This window comes from Anolis carolinensis, chromosome 4 (genome assembly GCF_035594765.1).
Source record: "Anolis carolinensis isolate JA03-04 chromosome 4, rAnoCar3.1.pri, whole genome shotgun sequence".
Lineage (NCBI taxonomy): Eukaryota > Metazoa > Chordata > Lepidosauria > Squamata > Dactyloidae > Anolis > Anolis carolinensis.
The window spans coordinates 61,065,619-61,084,156 of NC_085844.1; the positions used below are offsets into that span (position 1 = coordinate 61,065,619).

Here is an 18,538-nt window from a genome sequence, read left to right on the forward strand (position 1 = left end):
AAAGAGAGATTGAAAGAAAACGTCTGCAGACTTGTTTCTTTTAAGTTGTAGCAACATACTGCTGTTGACCTTGACCCTGCCATGTTTGAACTTATTTATCATGGCATTGTAATATTTGCTCTTATCCACCTCTCTCAGCACGTTTACACTGTGTGCTAGGAATAATTGCTTACCCTTAGGGTGTAATCCCATTAGCTACTTGTAGTGTGATGAAGTAATTATGGTAATCCCTGTTGATTGTGCTGTAGCTTTTATGAGACCTCATGCAGGTCATTCCTTGTAACCTGAAAAGCCCATTTTAAACAGTGTGCTGACCTTGAAACACATTATATTTAAATAACAACATTATGGATTCTTTAAAATCATTTACATTGTTAATGGTAGGCAATTACACAGGATTTACATTTAATTACGTTTTACAGAAAATTACATATTTTCAGTAAAATACATATTTTAAATATATCAGGTTATTAGTGAGTTTAAAAAATCAAAATTTATAGAGCCCCCCCCCCCCACCACCCCAGATTATTTCTGCTTTTATTAGCAGTTGTTAAATTATGGATAGTAATGGTTAAATTATTATGCATTTTAGAATAATTATTTACATACGAATAGTACGAAATTGTGTTTGAATTCAGGATAACTCTGCTTACTTTGAATAATGATTTACTCAGAAAACTCAGAATCAAACAGTGGTTTACCAGTCTGGCTTGGAAACAAGCCTTAATCTAAACCAGAGATGATGGCTATTTCTTTACCCTCCAGATGTTGATGGATCACAAGTCCTATGATTGGCTTCAAAGGCTGGACTGATTAAAGTTAAAGTCTAACATTTGAAAGACTGTATATTGTCTAGTACCTTTGACATAACAGAACCAGTTTGGGTAAAATTAAGAACTCTAGTTTAAAAGCAAATTGGAAAGATGCTTTGGTTTCCTCCTTAAGGCTCAAGAAAGGAAAGTAACTGATGAAAAGTGCATACAAATAATGACAACCAGAGTCACATATGAGTGCAGCAAAAGAGTTTTCTGAGCAAGTTGACAATCTGGGGATGTATGTATCCTGTCAGGATCCTGTATGCATTCTGTTTTTTTAAAAAAAAATGTGAGATGCATACTGATTAAGCATTTTATGTGATGAGGTCCCAAGTTGCTTCAGACTTAGGGTAACCCTAAGTATAACGTTTAGGGTGGGGCTGAGTAAATGACCTTGAAGTTCAGCTCGTGGGCCTTAGTTTGAGGAACCCTGTTTTAATACATCCATCCATTCAAATGAGGGCTAACAGTTGAATTTGCTCTGTAGTTTTCCAAAAATGTTTTTGCAGTTATCCAACACTGTACACTTTTGTAGGTGTAGATATAAAATGGATATAAGTCCATATTTAAACATTGGTGGTTATTAATTGGCATCAAGTTGACTTCAACTTATTACAACATCTTGAATGAGAGAGCTTTAAGTCACCCTATAATCTGCAGCCCTGCTCAAGTATTCCAGACTCAGGGCTATGATTTCCTTGATTGAGTCTATTCATCTAAAATGTGGTCAACCTCTTTTCCTGCTGCCTTCCACCTTACCTAGCATTATTGTATTAACTAGTGAGCCATGTCTTCACATGGTATGGGCAAAGTATGACATCCTCAATTCAGTCATCTTAACTTCTAGGAAGAGTTCAGGCTTGATTTGTTCTGGGACCCATTTGTGTGTGTTTTTAGCAGTCCACAGTAGCTGAAGCGTTCTTCTTCTTCAGCACATAATTTCAAATGAGTTGATTTTTTTTATTAACTTTTTTCACTGCCCAGTTTCACAACCATACATAGAAACTGGAAGTATGATAGTATGGACAATCTTCTGTATTTTGACATTTCAGGTTCTTATCTGGTTCCCTCATAGCTGTCCTTCTAAGTTGGGATTTTCTTCTGATTTCTTTACCATAGTCTCTGTTCTGTTTAATGACTAAACAAAAGTTTGAAAAATTTTGAAATATTTCAGTGTCTTCATTATCTATTTTTAAATTATCTATGGTCCTTTTTTCTGTGTTCTACTTTTTGGGGCTTTCTTTCAATATCTGCTATTTTCTTCTAATAGTAATCTGCATTTCTTAAATTGTTACTGTGCCTTCTTCTAGTTTTTTCACCTCTTTCTCTGACTGTAAAATCCTCCTTTACGTATGATATGTCCAGCATAAAGGTTATGCAAGCAAAGCACCCCGACAGATGGCCACCCAGCCTCAATGTTAATAATAATAATAACAATAATAATAATAATAATAATAAGTGTTGGAAGAGATCCCTTGGGCCATTTAGTCCAACCCCCTTCTGCCTTTGTGCACCAAAAGCACATGTAAAGCACCCCTGACAGATGGCCACCCAGCCTCAATGTTAATAATGATGATGATGATGATGATGATGATGATGGTTGTAAGAGAAGAAGAGACCCCTTGGGTCATTTAGCCCAACCCCCTTCTGCCCTGGTGTTGTGGGGGCCAGATAAATAGCTTCGATGGGCCGCATCCGGCCCCCGGGCCTTAGTTTGGGGATCCCTGATGTATACACTTCTTGGGTTGTTTGAAAAAATGTTTTGGCTTCTCAAAATTCATTCAGTTTCCTGCTTTATTTCTTGATCCTTGGCCAGATTTTCCTACAAGCTTTGATTATGTTCCTTTACATACTTTGCATTAAAAAGAAGTAATGTTTCAGTATGTGAGCAATGTTCTTCTGTACTCCAGCATAGAATATACAGTGTCTTCTTCTGGATAAGTAGTTGGGCCATAAGCTTTGATTAAGCCTATATTAATAGATTTTTCCTGAAGTTGTATTGAAATGATTCTGCCATATTTTGCAATATATTTGAGTGATTTTGCTGCATCTCTCCTCACAATAAATGCCATTCCACTTCTTCACACGTTTTCATTTCCTGAGTAAAGTACTGTGTAATTATGACCCAAATATCCCATTAGCTTACTCATCCTAAGTATTGTAATGTTTATATGTTCTATGTCTAGCTTCCACTGATTCACGCTTCTCAAATTCCTATGATAGGTGTCATACAATTTCAGACACCTCTGAGCATGTTAACATCTTTTGGGCTCTTATGTCATTAGCAATATTACTAATAGTTGCTCTCTTTTGTTTCCCAGTCCTTGTTGAGTGTCTTCTGACCTATTAGTTTCATTTTCATTTAGTCTGGGTCCTCAGCAAAAGCATGTCTTTCATGGGAGACCCTACTGTTTTCACTACTGCCATCAGCATAACATATTGTCTCACATGGACATACAATCCTTCCACCTTGGAAATATAGAAGTACAAATCAATTTAGATCAGTTGAGACATGAAAACTGGATTGGGAAAAGGTTCATTTTCCTTTTATATATATATTTAATTGCTAAACTCCAAATTAACATACATTATATTTATATAGATTCAAAGACCCCCCTTTCCTTTCATATGTAGAAAATAGTTTATAGCAAGCGCAAACACATTTTTATTCTGCCAAATTTATATTTTTGCCTCTCTTATATTAAATGCTCTAAGTTAGGTTATTTTAAATGTTTATAACATCAGGAGGCATACATATTCTTAAGCCATAGAGGAGTGAAATTTTCAAAGAATCCCAGCTTCAATGTCATGCATTATCCCTTTACAAAGATGCAGATGTAGCACAGATTTTGCTTTTTCTCTTCTTGAGCTGGGGACATTTCTTATTCCCTTCCTCCCCATTTGCACAGGCTTACAAAATCTGTCTATGTACTTACAAATGTATGCGTCCTCATCTTTATACTCTCACTTGAGTTGCTGAAATAAATGCAGCATTAGCGTTTTCTCTCTCAAATGGCACCATCTTGAATTAAGTGTAAATAAATGTACATATTAATATTCTTAAGCTTCAAAAATATGCCTTTAAATGATCTATGTAGGGCCAACACAACTGTATGTCAAATGGCGTTTTATGGCATTTCTTTTTTATAACAGCTAATCAAAATGTTGACTGGACAATTTAAAATAATCTTTAAAATAAATGTTTTCAATTTAATCCAAATATTGATTCTGAAAGGAGAGTTAGTAGAATTAGTTGGTTGTCATTCTGAATGTTCCATGCACACACTATCTTCAGCTACTTTTTTTGTTAGGAAGCAGGTTTGAAATGTCACATCATGTAATTCAAGGCATGGAATTGAATTTGTCAGATCACACATTTATTGTAAAAACAAAAAAAACAAACTTATACCCCCCTGAATAAACAAACAAATCCAGCATCTGTCTTCTAGTAGGTGCCATAAAAATGATCAGCTATTGCCATGCCAAAACAGGAAAACAGCAGATAAGAATCAATTAACTGTATTGGGGGGAAATAAATTAGCTAGCGCTCTCTCTCTCTCTCTCTCTCTCTCTCTCTCTCTCTCTCTATATATATATATATATATATATATATATATATGTGTGTGTGTGTGTGTGTGTGTGTGTGTGTCTGTGTATGTGTATGTGTATGTGTATGTGTGAATTTTCTTAATCATGATTAGATTCATGGATTAGATTTAAAGGAATCTGTCTGAGAAGATATGAGATAATTTCAGAGTTCAAAGTACTTACTGAGTTCATACCAGGTAAAGCAAGGTGTCAGACTGGCTAGAAGGAGTTTTGTTAGGTTTTTAAGTAAGGGCATGGCAGGGCAACCATCTGTACTGTGGCTTATTTTTCATGTTGTCAAATGGAAGATTTAGCACTTCAAATAACACTCCTTATGCCAAAGATCTATATAATAGCAAATAATGTGCAAAGATGAGAGCAAAAATAGTTTTGAAACTGTAATTTTAAGTGTGACTGTTTAAAATGATACACTTGTTTGATTTTCTTCTTCTGTGCTGGATTGTGTGTATGATTTGTCTGTCCTTTTCTCATTCTCTCCAACAGTGGTTTCTTGCCTCACAATTGTACATTAGTAACATCTATTTGCCAAGAACTCTATTCTATGTGGGGATTTAGGCCCGACTTTCCAAATAATATTGCTGAAATACTGTTATGGGGACATGAGAGAAGTCTCCCACAAGAATGGTAAAACACCAAACATCTGGGCGTCCCCTGGGCAACGTCCTTGCAGACGACCAATTCTCTCACACCAGAAGAAACTTACAGTTACTCAAGTTGCTCCTGACACAAAAAAAGAAAATATACAGTACAGTAGAGTCTCACTTATACAACATAAACGGGCCGGCAGAACGTTGGTTAAGCTAATATGTTGGATAATAAGGAGAGATTAAGAAAACGTATATTAAACATCAAAATAGGTTATGATTTTACAAATTAAGCACAACAAATTTGACAGAAAAAGTGGTTCATTACACATTAATGCAATGTAGTAATTACTGTATTTACAAATTTAGCACCAAAATATCACAATGCATTGAAAACATTGACTACAAAAATGCATTGGATAATCCAGAACGTTGGATAAGTGAGACCCTACTGTACTTGGAACTGTGGTAGGACTGAGAGAAAAATCTGTGTCAGAGATCTTGGGGCCTGACAGGTCCATATTGGGGAGATAGTCATAAACATTATTTTCAGCTGACAGCTAGTGGAGCTCTTGCAACAAGGAAGTAGAGTATTCCCTATAGACAATCCCAGTTAACAATCTGGGAGCACCACTTCAAGTCAACTGAAGTTTCCCAGCTCTTTATAGAGGCATCCCTACATAAAGTACAATACGGTATTTATTTATTTTCTTTATTTACTATATTTATATCCCGCCTTTCTCAACCAAAAAGGGGACTGAAGGCAGCTTACAGATAGGCAACAATTCAATGCCTAAAAAACAATATACAATTAAAATAAACATCTAAAAATTAAAATTACATTAAAACATTACAATCACTATTTAAAATCACAGTATCCGCAATCATTGTCCAGACCATTCCGGTAGTCATTTCACATAATATCAATTCAGTCTATTGCACTGTGATTATTCTCTGAAAGCTTGATACCAGAGCCATGTTTTTACTCTTTTTATGAAGGTCAAGAGGAAGGGGGGTGATTTAATGTCACTGGGGAGGGAGTACAATGCAGTGAGTCTTCAGTTTGCACTGTGGTTTGGTTTCAGATCCTCCGTGGATACCAAAGTTGGTGGATGTTCAATTCCCATTATTGACAGTGGTGTAGAATGGGCAATAGTGTAGTCTCTTATATAAAATGGTGAACAACTCAAACAAGTGTTGGAGGAAGCTTGAAGATGTGTGAAATGACAGGAGATTACAGCAGAGTATGTCTATATATCAGCGTAATGCTTTATGTGTAGAAAAATCAAGGTTTGCTTTGTGGATTTTTTCCTGAATATTTTCAGGTTGTAGTTGGTTGACTCCAACTGTAATCCAGATGGGTTGTAACCAAGATATGTGTTGCCATGGCTATATCAGATATCTCCAGGAATTAATGCAGCATTATTTGACTTAGTTCTAAACGTTGTTAGATTATGAGTATAAATTTTGTAGATTTTGGTGACCGCAAAACCCCAGCAGATGAAAGGAGATGTTGTTAATATGGTTGCATGTTCTTAACATGTTCTTAATATGGTTCTTAACATGTTCTTAATATGGTTGTATTCTCACAGTCCCATCAGTGATATGTCTTATAGATCAAAAAAGGAAAATTGCATTATTTAGAAACACATTTTAGTTGCATTTATGTAAGATAGAATCCTTCTGAAAGCAAAGAAGTGGAGAAAGAAAACCAATACAGGAGTAAGGGGAGACAGGAACCCTAGGTACATGGGAAGTTAATTAGCCCAACATGTTCCCTTGTGTTCATTTGACGAGAGCTCTTATAGAGAGCATATTGCTATCTCATGTTTTGTCTCCCAGTGCCCCTGAAGAAGACATTCACTTCCCTGTGTACCTGACAGTGTCTCTGTTTCCCCCTTTTCTAGTGTTCTTCCTGGAATGCAACATCTGGACAAATCCCTCAAGTCATCTAATATTAATACTCTATTAGCATTTACTTAGCGTTTACCTTTATTTAGTTGTTTGTTAGATTGGTACTTCAACATTTCTCCAGAGATATATACATGGGAGTAACCTATTTCATCTTTGTGACAACTCTGTCAAATTGATTTGGGTTAGAGATACACTGAATTGTGACTTGTGACTATAGTGCAGTTAGCTTTATTAGTAGGAATTTGAACGGAGGTCTCTCTGCACCAAGACGAGCACTTCATCTGTTGTGCCACATGGGTTCACTCATTCATTTAAATATCCAGTTAGATTAATATTGTATGCTTATCCCTAAGGTTGTGGATGATTTACCAGCATTTGACATTTTAGCATTATAAAAACGATAAAAGAGAGGCTTTCTGCAGAGCCTCAAATAGTTTATGTTCTGTAATGGTTACTTAAAAGCAGTTGGTGCAGATCTTATATTCTTAAGTCACTTCACTTGGAAATAGGGATCTGTCCTGAAAAAACTTCTGTAATATTGTTTCCTTTCTTTCTTTTCTTTCTGATTTGTTTTGAGTTGTGGTGGATATGCTTATATCAAATTTCATGTTATTGTGGCTGAACGTTGCAGAAGTACTAGGAAGTACTTCTGAAGTTGCAGAAGTACTAGGACAAAACAAGCCATTGAATACAAGTTTTAAAGAGTATTCCACGCATGGAGGGTCAGAAAATATCTTCAGGCAAGAGAAACTATTAACATATTGCCTATTTAGAATACCTGAATAACCTAAAATGAATTGGTATAACCACTAACCTTTGCCACCTCAATCCTGAGCTTGAATTTTGAATAGTAGTTCAGCAGTCCTTACCAGCACTTGAAATGTGAATGCAATTAACTATTACTTCAGCATGGCTGCATAAATGCCTGAGGATGTTCTATCCAAGCTCCATTTTATGTTTTTGATGAAAAAACAGACTAATAAAAGTGAAGCTAGGTCAGTTTGAATCAAGCCACAGCTATTTAAATGGTACAGTTTTTGCATAAAGCACTTGTTTATATACAGTAGAGCCTTTGTAGTTAAGCGCATTGTTGCATTGTAAAACGGTTAAGCTTTTTTAGTAGTACACTAGCTGTGCCTGGCCACGCGTTGCTGTGGCGTTGGTGAGAAATTGTTGAGGTAGTGGTGGTATTGAATGTCTGTTGTACGGTTGTCTTTATGTTTAGTATGCACACTGAAGTGGATTATATGGCAGTGTGGAGTCAAGATAATCCAGTTCAAAGCAGATAATATAATATTCTAAATGGGTTATATAGCTGTGTGGAAGGGCCTTGAATCTACACTGCCATATAATCCAGTAAAAATCTGATAATCTGTGGAAGAGGCCTAAGTGAGGCCTAACTCTGCCTGTCCCCTGGGCTAAGGAGGTTGCTAGGAGACCAAGTGGGTGGAGCTTAGCCTTCAAACTGGCAGCAATTGGATAAAAACTATTATTCCTCTCCCTGTAATTAGGACTTTATTTTTCTTTTCTTTTTGTTGTATCAACCTAGAGCCATGAATGATGGGTTGTGTTGTCAAATTTCGAGGTTGGGGGGCCTGTAGTTTTGTTGTTTTGTCCGCTGCCCTGATGCCATCACTCTTTTATATATATAGATATTGATTGGTGACATTTTACATACATACTGTTTAAAAATATCTATGTGATATGCTTAATGTAACCGTATTGAGCAACAATAACAAGAACTTTATAGGTGTTCCTTCCAAATTTGTCATTTTAATCCTATGGGAGTCAGTGACAATATCTCATTAATGTGGGAAAATGTAGTGTTGTTTCCTTTAGTGGAGGAACATTTTCCCTATCATTTGCACTGTGACACTTACTGTTTAAGTGCCATCATTTAAAAATAGCTCTGGGCTTAAGCAGGTATAAGAAAACTAGAAAGAAATATATGGCTCTAGCCTTGTCCATTTTTAAACATTACAAGAATACGATTGTACAGAAAAATAAAATATTCAAATGTTATGTAATTATAGTTTTTATATTATAATAATAATAATAATAATAATGTAACGTGTTTGCTGTGTTATATTATGTCTTTGTGTTAATAATAATAATAATACTTTATTTATATCCCGCACCTATCTCCCCGAGGGGACTCAGGGCGGTATATTATTTAATGCGTAGTGCAATTATTTTTGGCTAAATTGTATCTATATTTCTTTGCTTGTAATACATTGTTATAAATATCATAAATATCTACACTTAAGGACACTACAAAATATGAACTAAACTTTCAAAGAAAGTAGTATGTATATATGTATGTATGTATTTCATTCATATCCCGCCTTTCTCTCAGCATGGGATAGCAGTGTGATTCATAAGGCTTGAATTAGAAATTAATTTAGGGTTCTTAGTAGCCTCATAAGAGAGAATTTTGTGGTAATATGATTTTGAGAAGATTTTATAGTTTTGAAGGGATGCTTCAGGAAAACTACCTCTAGGAGAAACAGGTTTAGCTTAGAGGGTGCAGTGGTTTGATTGTTGGAATCTGATTCTGGAAACTTCAAATCCTCATTCAGCTATGGAAACTCCTTTGGTAATGTTGGGCAACTAACATTGTCTCAGCAGGGAAGGTAAGAAACTTCCTTGATGGGTTCATTATAGGGAATAGGGATTCAGTCTGTGTTAGGTGGGGATCACATTCTTCCTGAAAAGACGTGTTCACAGTTTAGGGGTACTTCTGAAGCCCAGGTTTCAGCAGTGACCAAGAGTGTATTTGCACTGATCAACTACATCAGTTCCTGGAAACATCTGTCCAGGGTAGTAAATGCCTACATCCTGTTTGGATTACTGTAATGCACTCTATGTAGGACTGTATTTAAAAAGTTCTGAGAAACTTCAGGTGGCCCAAAGAGCTGCAGCAGTATTGGAGGTGGCTACAGGGATCAACAGCTCTCTTGGCTGTTGATTCATTTCTGGGTATAATTCAAAGTGCTGTTTTTGGCCCAAAAATTCCTATATGGTTTGAATATAGGTTATTTGAAGGACCATGTCATCTCTTATTACTCCATCAGAACTCTTGAGGCCATCTAGAGAGGGTCTTCTCCCTGTACCACCACTTTCAAAGGCTCATTTGGTGGGAATAAGGGAAGAAGGCCTTTTCAGTGGCTGCTCCCAGACTCTGGAACTCCCTAACAGAAAGGGAAAGAAATAAATCAGCTAGTATAGCATATAGTTATCTATCAGGCTTTCAGAAGCTGAATCGGTATTATGATATCTTTATTTGTTGGATGTGGATATTTGCGGGATTTGCTTCATTATTTTTAAAGTGCCTCATTTCCATTTCAGAGCCTCCTGTTCCCATTGCACCACCCCAGCTGTCATCTGTTGGGGCGACCTATTTATGGATACAATTGAATGCCAATTCCATCAATGGAGATGGGCCCATCATTGTGAGAGAAGTAGAATATCGCACCTCCAGTGGAAATTGGTATGATAAACAACCAGTAGATTCTGCAAGCTATAAAATCGGACATCTCGATCCAGACACAGAATATGAAATTAGCGTGCTGCTTACTAGACCAGGTGAAGGAGGTACTGGATCCCCTGGACCAGCTCTTAAAACAAGAACAAAATGTGCTGGTAAGTCTATATCTTGAGTTTTATTTTAAACTAGCTTTGGTACCTGGCGATGCCCGGGTTATTTGAAAAAGGCATTGTTTGTTTTTGGATGTTTGGTTATTTGTAATGCTATTTATTTTTAAAAGCCAGTCTTTCCTTTTTTTATGAATGCTCCCATTAGAAAATGCATAAGGATGTGCTCCTAAAAATCGTGAGTCAGTCATCCCCAAACCCCATATTCAGAGTTGGTCACATTGGGTCTGTATACTAAGTGTAGTCCAGATCTGTCATTGGTGGGTTGCAGAGAGCTCTCTGGATGTGGGTGAACTACAACTCCCATATGCCAAAGTCAATCACCCACAAATCCTGCCTGTATTCACAGTTGGCTATGTTGGGAGTGTTTGCCAAGTTTGGTCCCGGTCCAGTGTTGGTGGGGGGTCCCAGTTCCTCTGGATACAGGTGAACAACAACTCTCTGAAATCCAGTTCAATTTCCCCCAATCCCATGAGGTATGTGCAGTTGGTCATGGGGATCTGTGTTCAGAGTTTGATGAGGGTTATGTTCTAAATCACTTAATCCATTAATATGTAAATAATGAAGTAACATAGAACTTAATTAAGTTTTGATTATATTTGTTTTATAGAAATGACCAATGTCAACTAAAACATAAAAACACGAAAGCATATATGAATTTTTCAAAAGGTAGACTGGATAAAATACTCAAAATTGCAAACTTGACAAAATATACAATCTAAACAAAACAAGCAGGTCTTTAAAAACCAAGAGGGGAGAGCACAGATATTTCTTTGGAAATAGTTTCAAATTGACAAAAAGCTCTTCCCTAGATTGGTTGGATTTATCAAAGACCAAACCATATTTGACAATCACACGCTGTTTCTGGCTTCCTTGCTGTATTATTCCAAACTACTTTGTTCCTACTCTAGAGATGAGTTTTTTATAAATGCATTTGATTATCATGTGGCTTGTGATAACTGACATGATTGTGTTACCATCCTTCTTCCCTTCTTTGTTTTCATAATATTTCCTCCTTTCTCTCTGTTATCCTTTCTTTGACTTTTATTTGGGAGGGATAGATCTCACTGAAAGATTTCTTTCACTTGGGTTCTCAGATCAACTAATGCATGAATGTAGGGAGTGATCCCTTCAAATATAGGGGCCAAATGCTTTAGCGCCATTGCTTTAAGATAGTTTTTCTAACAAAAAAATTAAAAGGAAGTGTTTTATGGTGAAAATGAGAAGGGATAGAAGGGGCAAAAGATAACAGGTTGGAATAAAGTTAACGGGAAAAAAGAATCATTTTATTTCTCTCCTGTCCAAACCCTTTCCTCTTCTTTAATTGCTGCTAAAGAAAAAAGAGCTCACATGGAGGGAAGCAGCAAGACAGGCAAGACATAGAAAAAATGACATGAAAGGGTTTAGGGAAAATTGGAACAAAGTGGCAGCCTGGAGTGTCTGTTAACTCTTACTGAAGGATAAGAGACCGGGGCCTCGAAAGCTAGTCTCATGCTTGTTGGTGTAGCATGGAGCTCTGATATCAGTAGACAGTGCCTTTGGGATCATATTTTTAATTTAGAAACAAATAGGAGAATAATTTTTTTCTAGAGAAGTATGTCCTGACACCTTTGTATATTGATGGGTTTTAATGGTTCACTTAAACTTAATATCAGCTATTGACTGATATTCTCCCTCTCCCCCATTTTTATATCAATTTGATTTGAGTGTCACAGACCTTTTTACACAGTACATTCGTGTCTGAAACATTTGATGGGTACAGCATCAATTCTAATAAAACAAGATGTTACCTTCTGGAATATGTTTGCGGAGATGTTGAATGGATGTAAACTCTTTGTGTCTAAATCCACTGTAATGTCTTTTATTTTAAAATGCTCTTGAGGTCTTCAGTGCTGCTTTTCTGTGTGTTCAGAGCCATCAGCCAAATAGTCTACCATTAGGAGAAAACAACTCTGAAGGAATTATGGTGGGATGGACATTTCCCAGATATTTTTGTTGTAGAGAGGTATACTGCCATTACCACCTAGTGCTGTAGCTGAACTTTTTAGAGATGATGGTTCATTTTTTGTTCACAAGTCCATACGGCCATGTGACCCCTTAGTTAAGCATTTGTGATCTGGTTTATAGATGACATAGTGGTATAGATATGGATGCAAATGATTAAAACTCTCAATTTTCAGATTTTTATTTATATAAAGCTCTTTAACTTGGAAAGTGTCAGGAGCGTTTTGCAACTATGACATATAGGGAAAAAATAAGCAATAAAACAACAACAGTGAATATTAAGTCATATATAATCAAAGTTAGCGTAATAAAAACACCCATTGGCATCTAAATGTTACATTCTAAAAGCAGAAGGAGCTAAGAAGATCAGAAAGCACAAGGGCATTCCAGTGATGGGATGCAGCTGCTCAAAAGGCTTTGTTTTTGTGGTGATAATTGTATGATATACATGTTTTCTCTTGGAGAAGATCATACCACCTTGAAACTTTAAAAATCATATTAGGACTCTTTATAAAAATAATATTAAGATTTTTCCTAAATGGTAAAAATATGTTTTTGCTCAACACAATGAGAATACATTGAGTTAGCATAGGCTAACAAATTTCAAACCTGATTTGTATATAAAAAAGCTTCCATAGCTTTCATAAATCTCATAAATAAATCTTCCTTATCCAGACATATGCTTGTTCACAATCTCTTGTGCATGTTTCCTTAGAATTAAGTCCTACTGTGTTTAATGTGGTTTAGTTCCATGTATTATACATAAAACTTCAGCCTCTGATTGTGAAGTATGATCAACAGATTTTTCAACAGGAAATAAGCATTAGCTGTCATAGAGATTGCAAGTTCAGACTTGGTTTTTCATGCAATAACCTTTTTTCAGCCCAATTTTTAACTTTGACAATTTTTTCATGGATGTTGGTTCAAAGCCCTAGATGTTATTATGGACAGTCAATGCAAACCATTCCTAAAGTATTTGCTTCTATTCTGGCTCCTTCTCCAGCTCTGGTGGCAATGTAGGTGTGGTTCTCTCCTCTGGTTCCAGAATTCTGCTCCTCTTATGGGACATATTAGCCCTCGGACCTGCCTCAATCATCCTGTAACCCAGGACTCAGAGGAGAGAAGTGTGCCACTGCCATTAGTGCAGGAGAAGGATCTGGATTAAGAGCATGAGTGCAGTTCTGAGTTGGGGATGGCAGCAGCGGCTGCAGCCACAGCAATGGATGAGATGTGGGGTGCCTTGGGCAAATGGGGGAGAGTAATCTTATAGTTGTTGACTTGGTTGTAAACCACCCTCTTCTCATTCTAAGCAGCCCTGAACAGGAGGAGTTTAATATGATCCCAAGCCGTTCTGAATGCCCGGATAAGTAAGTGATAGTGACTGGCCCCTTAGGTGCTGCTGGCACTTTCCCCCCTCCACAGAGTGACTCTAAATTTACTCATGAGTCATGTCAAAATTAATAATTTGGCCCCTAATCCTGCCCTTTACTTGTACTTGAGGTTTATATATATATGAGTATATGTAACATGCAGGATTACTGAGAAGAAAGAGAGGTAGATAGGCAGGTCCCAACAATGAGTTGACATCTTACATCAACCTAGGGGCCTCTCACTAGACATTGCAATCATGGAGAATGAAGGTGTGGCACCTTTGGGAACTGCTTGTGTACAAATATATTGGATACCTCTTTATATAAGCTCATAAAAATGTACACCAGAACTTGTGCCAGTATACCATCCCAGTAGGAATCTCGAATAAAGTCAGACTGGCTTGGAAGAGAGACTTTTTTTTTTCCAGATATGGGTGGAAATGACTTGGTGTACAAGCTGCTTCTACATGAGTAGCATAAATCTACAAATAATACAATCACCATGATATTCACTATGGTTTATAATTGTTGTAGGCTAAATGAATCAAGATCGCAATTTAACTTCTTCATTTATGACACCAAAAATAACTGTAGAAGCTTTAGACAATCCATTTCCAACTATGCTTGTCTGATATAAAGTCTGATCAAATCCGGTAGAAAAAATATGAATAACCCTGAGTATAATTATGACTGAAAAAAACCATAGTCATACTTCTGTCTAGGAGGGCTTTCAGTGCTCTGTGCTCTTGCTTGATTCATTACAAAATGAATATAGCTCATTTGTCTATTATGCAGATACTGGGAATTATAAATTCACTTATAAATTTTGCTGTTCTTCATCTTTATTTCTGTATGTTCTGTGACATATTTATTTAAAGTAGCCCTATTAGTAATTCTAATTATACCGTGCTATAGTAACCTGTATAAGACAATTACCTGTTAGCTAATTTGCTTGTTCATTGAAGTAACTTTCTCTTCCTTTAAAAAGAAATGGCTTCAGAAAATATGATGCTGAAGAGGTCCAATTTGATTCTGTTCCTGGATTTCAGCATGCAGTGCAAAGCCCCAGTTGTGGCCTGAGATTGTGTGGCTGCCATGATAATGTGAATTTGTTCCAGTAAATTTTAGGCTTATTGAATGTGAAGAGCCATGCTCTCATCCTCTCTGTTGGAAGAGAGGGGAGTGATACATGGTTGGGGAATCTTTTATTTACTCCTTTGTTTTATTTATTCCTTTGTTGTGGGAAGCTCACATCCTGGTTACATTTGGATATACAGCTTCCTCCACCCCACTAGGATTAGTAAATCAGGAAGAATAATCTATTTCTAAAAGTTACTAGATCCAAAGCTGGACCTGACAGCTGTTTTTCAAAACCATTGTAGATTTTTAAATAAAGAATTCATTTGAGTGTTTGGAAGTGTATAAAATGCTTCTGACAGGCAGAATAATTTCAGAAAGTCTGCAGGTAAAAATGGAGAGATAGTTAATTGGATTTATAGTAAAACTTGGCCATTTTAACAAAGATAGGGCCACTAAGAAGATTCTACATACAATAAAGCTAGCTTGCCTGAAACTCGCTGATCTAGAATAATTAAATAATTAATTAAATAATTAAATGTAATTTAGTTAATTATTATCCCATCCTGTTTAATTTGTAGGAAAATGTCTTTAAAATGTAAAGGATATTAATTCAGTGACGGTTTCTTAGTCATCGTTGAAAATAATTTAAACCAGTTAACATCCATCCTTTCTAACTTTTTTCTTTGGGTAACATTGAATGATTACAGCAATGCGACTTCCCAAAGCGTTTCAATGTTAATGTGAAAGGGTTATTTTTATACCCCCTAAATATTCTAAATGGCTGAAAAACAGTAAACCACTACTTCAGGAATGGAAGTTTGCCTTCATTTACATCCCCACTTGTTTTGGTCTTCAACTCCCAGAAATCCTAACAGCTGGTAAACTGGGTGGGATTTCTGGGAGTTGTAAGCCAAAACACCTGGGGACGCACAGATTGAGAACCACTGCCTTAGTAGATGATCTCTGTCTTAACACCAACACAGACATTGTGTCCCTGTTGGTGCTTTTAGACTTCTCAGCGGCCTTTGATGCCATTGACCATGGTATCCTTCTAGAACACCTGGAGGGGCTGAGTAATGGAAGCACTGTGCTGCAGTGGTTCCAGTTGTATCTCTCAGGTAGGTTCCAGATGGTGGCGCTTAGGGATAGCTGCTCCTCAAAGAAAGGAGCTGCTATGTCGTATCCCACAAGGTGCCATTCTATTCCCAGTGCTTTTTAATATTTACAGGAAACCGCTGGGAGAGATCCTCTGTAGGCATGGGGCAGGGTGTTATCAGTATGCTGATGACACCCAAATATATTTCTCCATGCCTTCAAAAGCAGCTTCAGTTAAGGATAGTGTATTTCCTCTGAATGAATGCCTGGAGGAGGTAATAAACTGGATGAGGAAATACAAATTGAAACTGAATCCAGACAAAACAGAGGTGCTTGCCATCAAGGATTCTAATCTGGGGGTGGAGGTGTGTCGACCAATCCTTGATAGAATTATACTCCCCCTGAAACATTGTGTTCACAGCTTGGGAATGCTCCTGGATCTGTGTCTCTCCAGATGTCAGCCTGGGTAGATGCAACGATCAGGAGTGCTTACTATCAGCTGGCAACCACCACCCAGAGGACCATTTAAACAGCAGTTCCACAACAAACTTGTTTTCTTGTGCCCTGGAGACTAGAACAAGGAGCAATTGCTTTAACTACAGAAAAGGAGATTCCACCTGAACATTAGGAAGAACTTCCTAACTGTGAGAGCTGTTCGGCAGTGGAACTCTCTGCCCTGGAGTGTGGTGGAGGCTCTTTCTTTGGAGGCTTTTAAGCAGAGGCTGGATGGCCATCTGTCGGGGGTGCCTTGAATGCGATTTCCTGCTTCTTGTTGGGGGGTTGGAGTGGATGGCTCATGAGGTCTCTTCCAGCTCTATGATTCTATGACTGTGGAACGACCTGCCGGTAGAGCTCTGATAGCTTCATCAGCTGTCGGAGTTTAAGATACAAGTGATGACTTATGTATTTCAGCAGGCCTAGCTGTTTTAATGGTAAATTTTAAACTCCACTGTATGCCGTGTTTTTGTTTTGTGTATTTTGATATATATTTTTGTGGAGGTATGTTTCAATATGTGTATTTTACAGAGTGTTTTAAAATGATTATGTGTTTGTTTATATTTTAGTAATGTTGTAACCCACCTCGAGCTCAGAGGAAAGGCGGGCAAGAAATATTATTATTATTATTATTATTATTATTATTATTATTATTATTATTAATTATTATAGTGACATGAAATACAAAGTGTTTTACATAAGTTACATTCACAGTACTGTGACATTCTATTCTTCAAAATTAAGATTTGGGAATCTTTAATTATTTTTTTCCTTCACTTTTATGACTGCTCTTTTGCCATTTAGAAAGAAGAAAAGAGAGAAAATGAACAATTAAAAAGTACTCAAACTCCACAATGACAGCTGGTGGGCCTAAGGTTGGTAGGGAAGTACAGCAGCTGCAAGTTTTGGTCTGAACTTTAAATGAGCTACCAAAGGTGTCGATCCTGTTTTGAGAGTTCTTTAAAGTTGAGACTAAAACTCAGAATGACTTAACCTCTCTGCTGACATGGAAGCCATCAACTGCCATTGTCTCTGCTCTTTACGGGAAATAAATGTAGGGGGCAACTTAAGAGGTTTAAGAGAAATGCCAGCAATAGAAACAGAATTAAGTGTAGTAAAAGCATTACAAAATGACTTCTGCTGAACATGTGGCTGCCAATTCATTGGCTATCTTGATCGTATTGATGGAGAATGAGAAGGTGGCACTGCTTGCCCTTTTTTAGGTTAGAAGAACTAATGTGGGATTGCCATGGAATCCCAAGTACTGTTGGTAATATTTCAGAGGACAGATATGGCATGCCATCACTGAATAATCCTTGACTAAGAACATCCTTTAAAATTCATGGGATTGCCATGTATACAGTCAGATAATTTGAAGGCGCACACATATAGACATTACAAAAGGACTTAGAACACAAGGAAATGCATGATTGTTTAAGCACTGTGTGGATCCTCAATTACAACATTACCTTCATTGGTAGACATGCTTAGACAGCAGACTGTAATCAGCTTGGGAAATCTTTTAATTGAGCACCTCAGCTAACCTATTAAAACATAAACATACATAAACTTTCTTAAAGATCTCTGTTGAGCCAGACATCTGCACAACCCATTTCACAACAACTTTTTTTTACAAGTAGCATATTATTGGTCAGGTCAAATAACCAGGTTGCATAAAAGATGTAATATTGCTTTACAATATTTTCCCCCAAAATAGCTAAAATTTGGACTACATGATCTCTGCAGTTTGAAAAATTATATTGCCTTTTTAGCCCATAATCTTCCATGTTTTTAGCAATCTGGGTTTCCTCTTGTTTTTTTTTTTCTGTGTGTGTTTACATATAGAAATGTAGCACTCTCGCTAGACATTTTGAAGATTAATAACAACAACATTTTGCTGAGGTGCCTGTTTTGATAA

General features: G+C 36.9%; 1 protein-coding gene across 20 annotated transcripts in view; it reads left to right on the top strand.

Annotated features, from left to right (window-relative positions):
- The window catches only part of ptprm (protein tyrosine phosphatase receptor type M), a 541,643-nt gene that overhangs the window by 226,727 nt on the left and 296,378 nt on the right, over positions 1–18,538 (top strand). For all 20 annotated transcript variants that reach the window (XM_062980499.1, XM_062980500.1, XM_062980503.1 and 17 more), the window contains exon 7: positions 10,271–10,564. In XM_062980499.1, the coding sequence (XP_062836569.1) occupies positions 10,271–10,564 (294 nt within the window). The remainder of the gene's footprint in view (positions 1–10,270; positions 10,565–18,538) is intronic.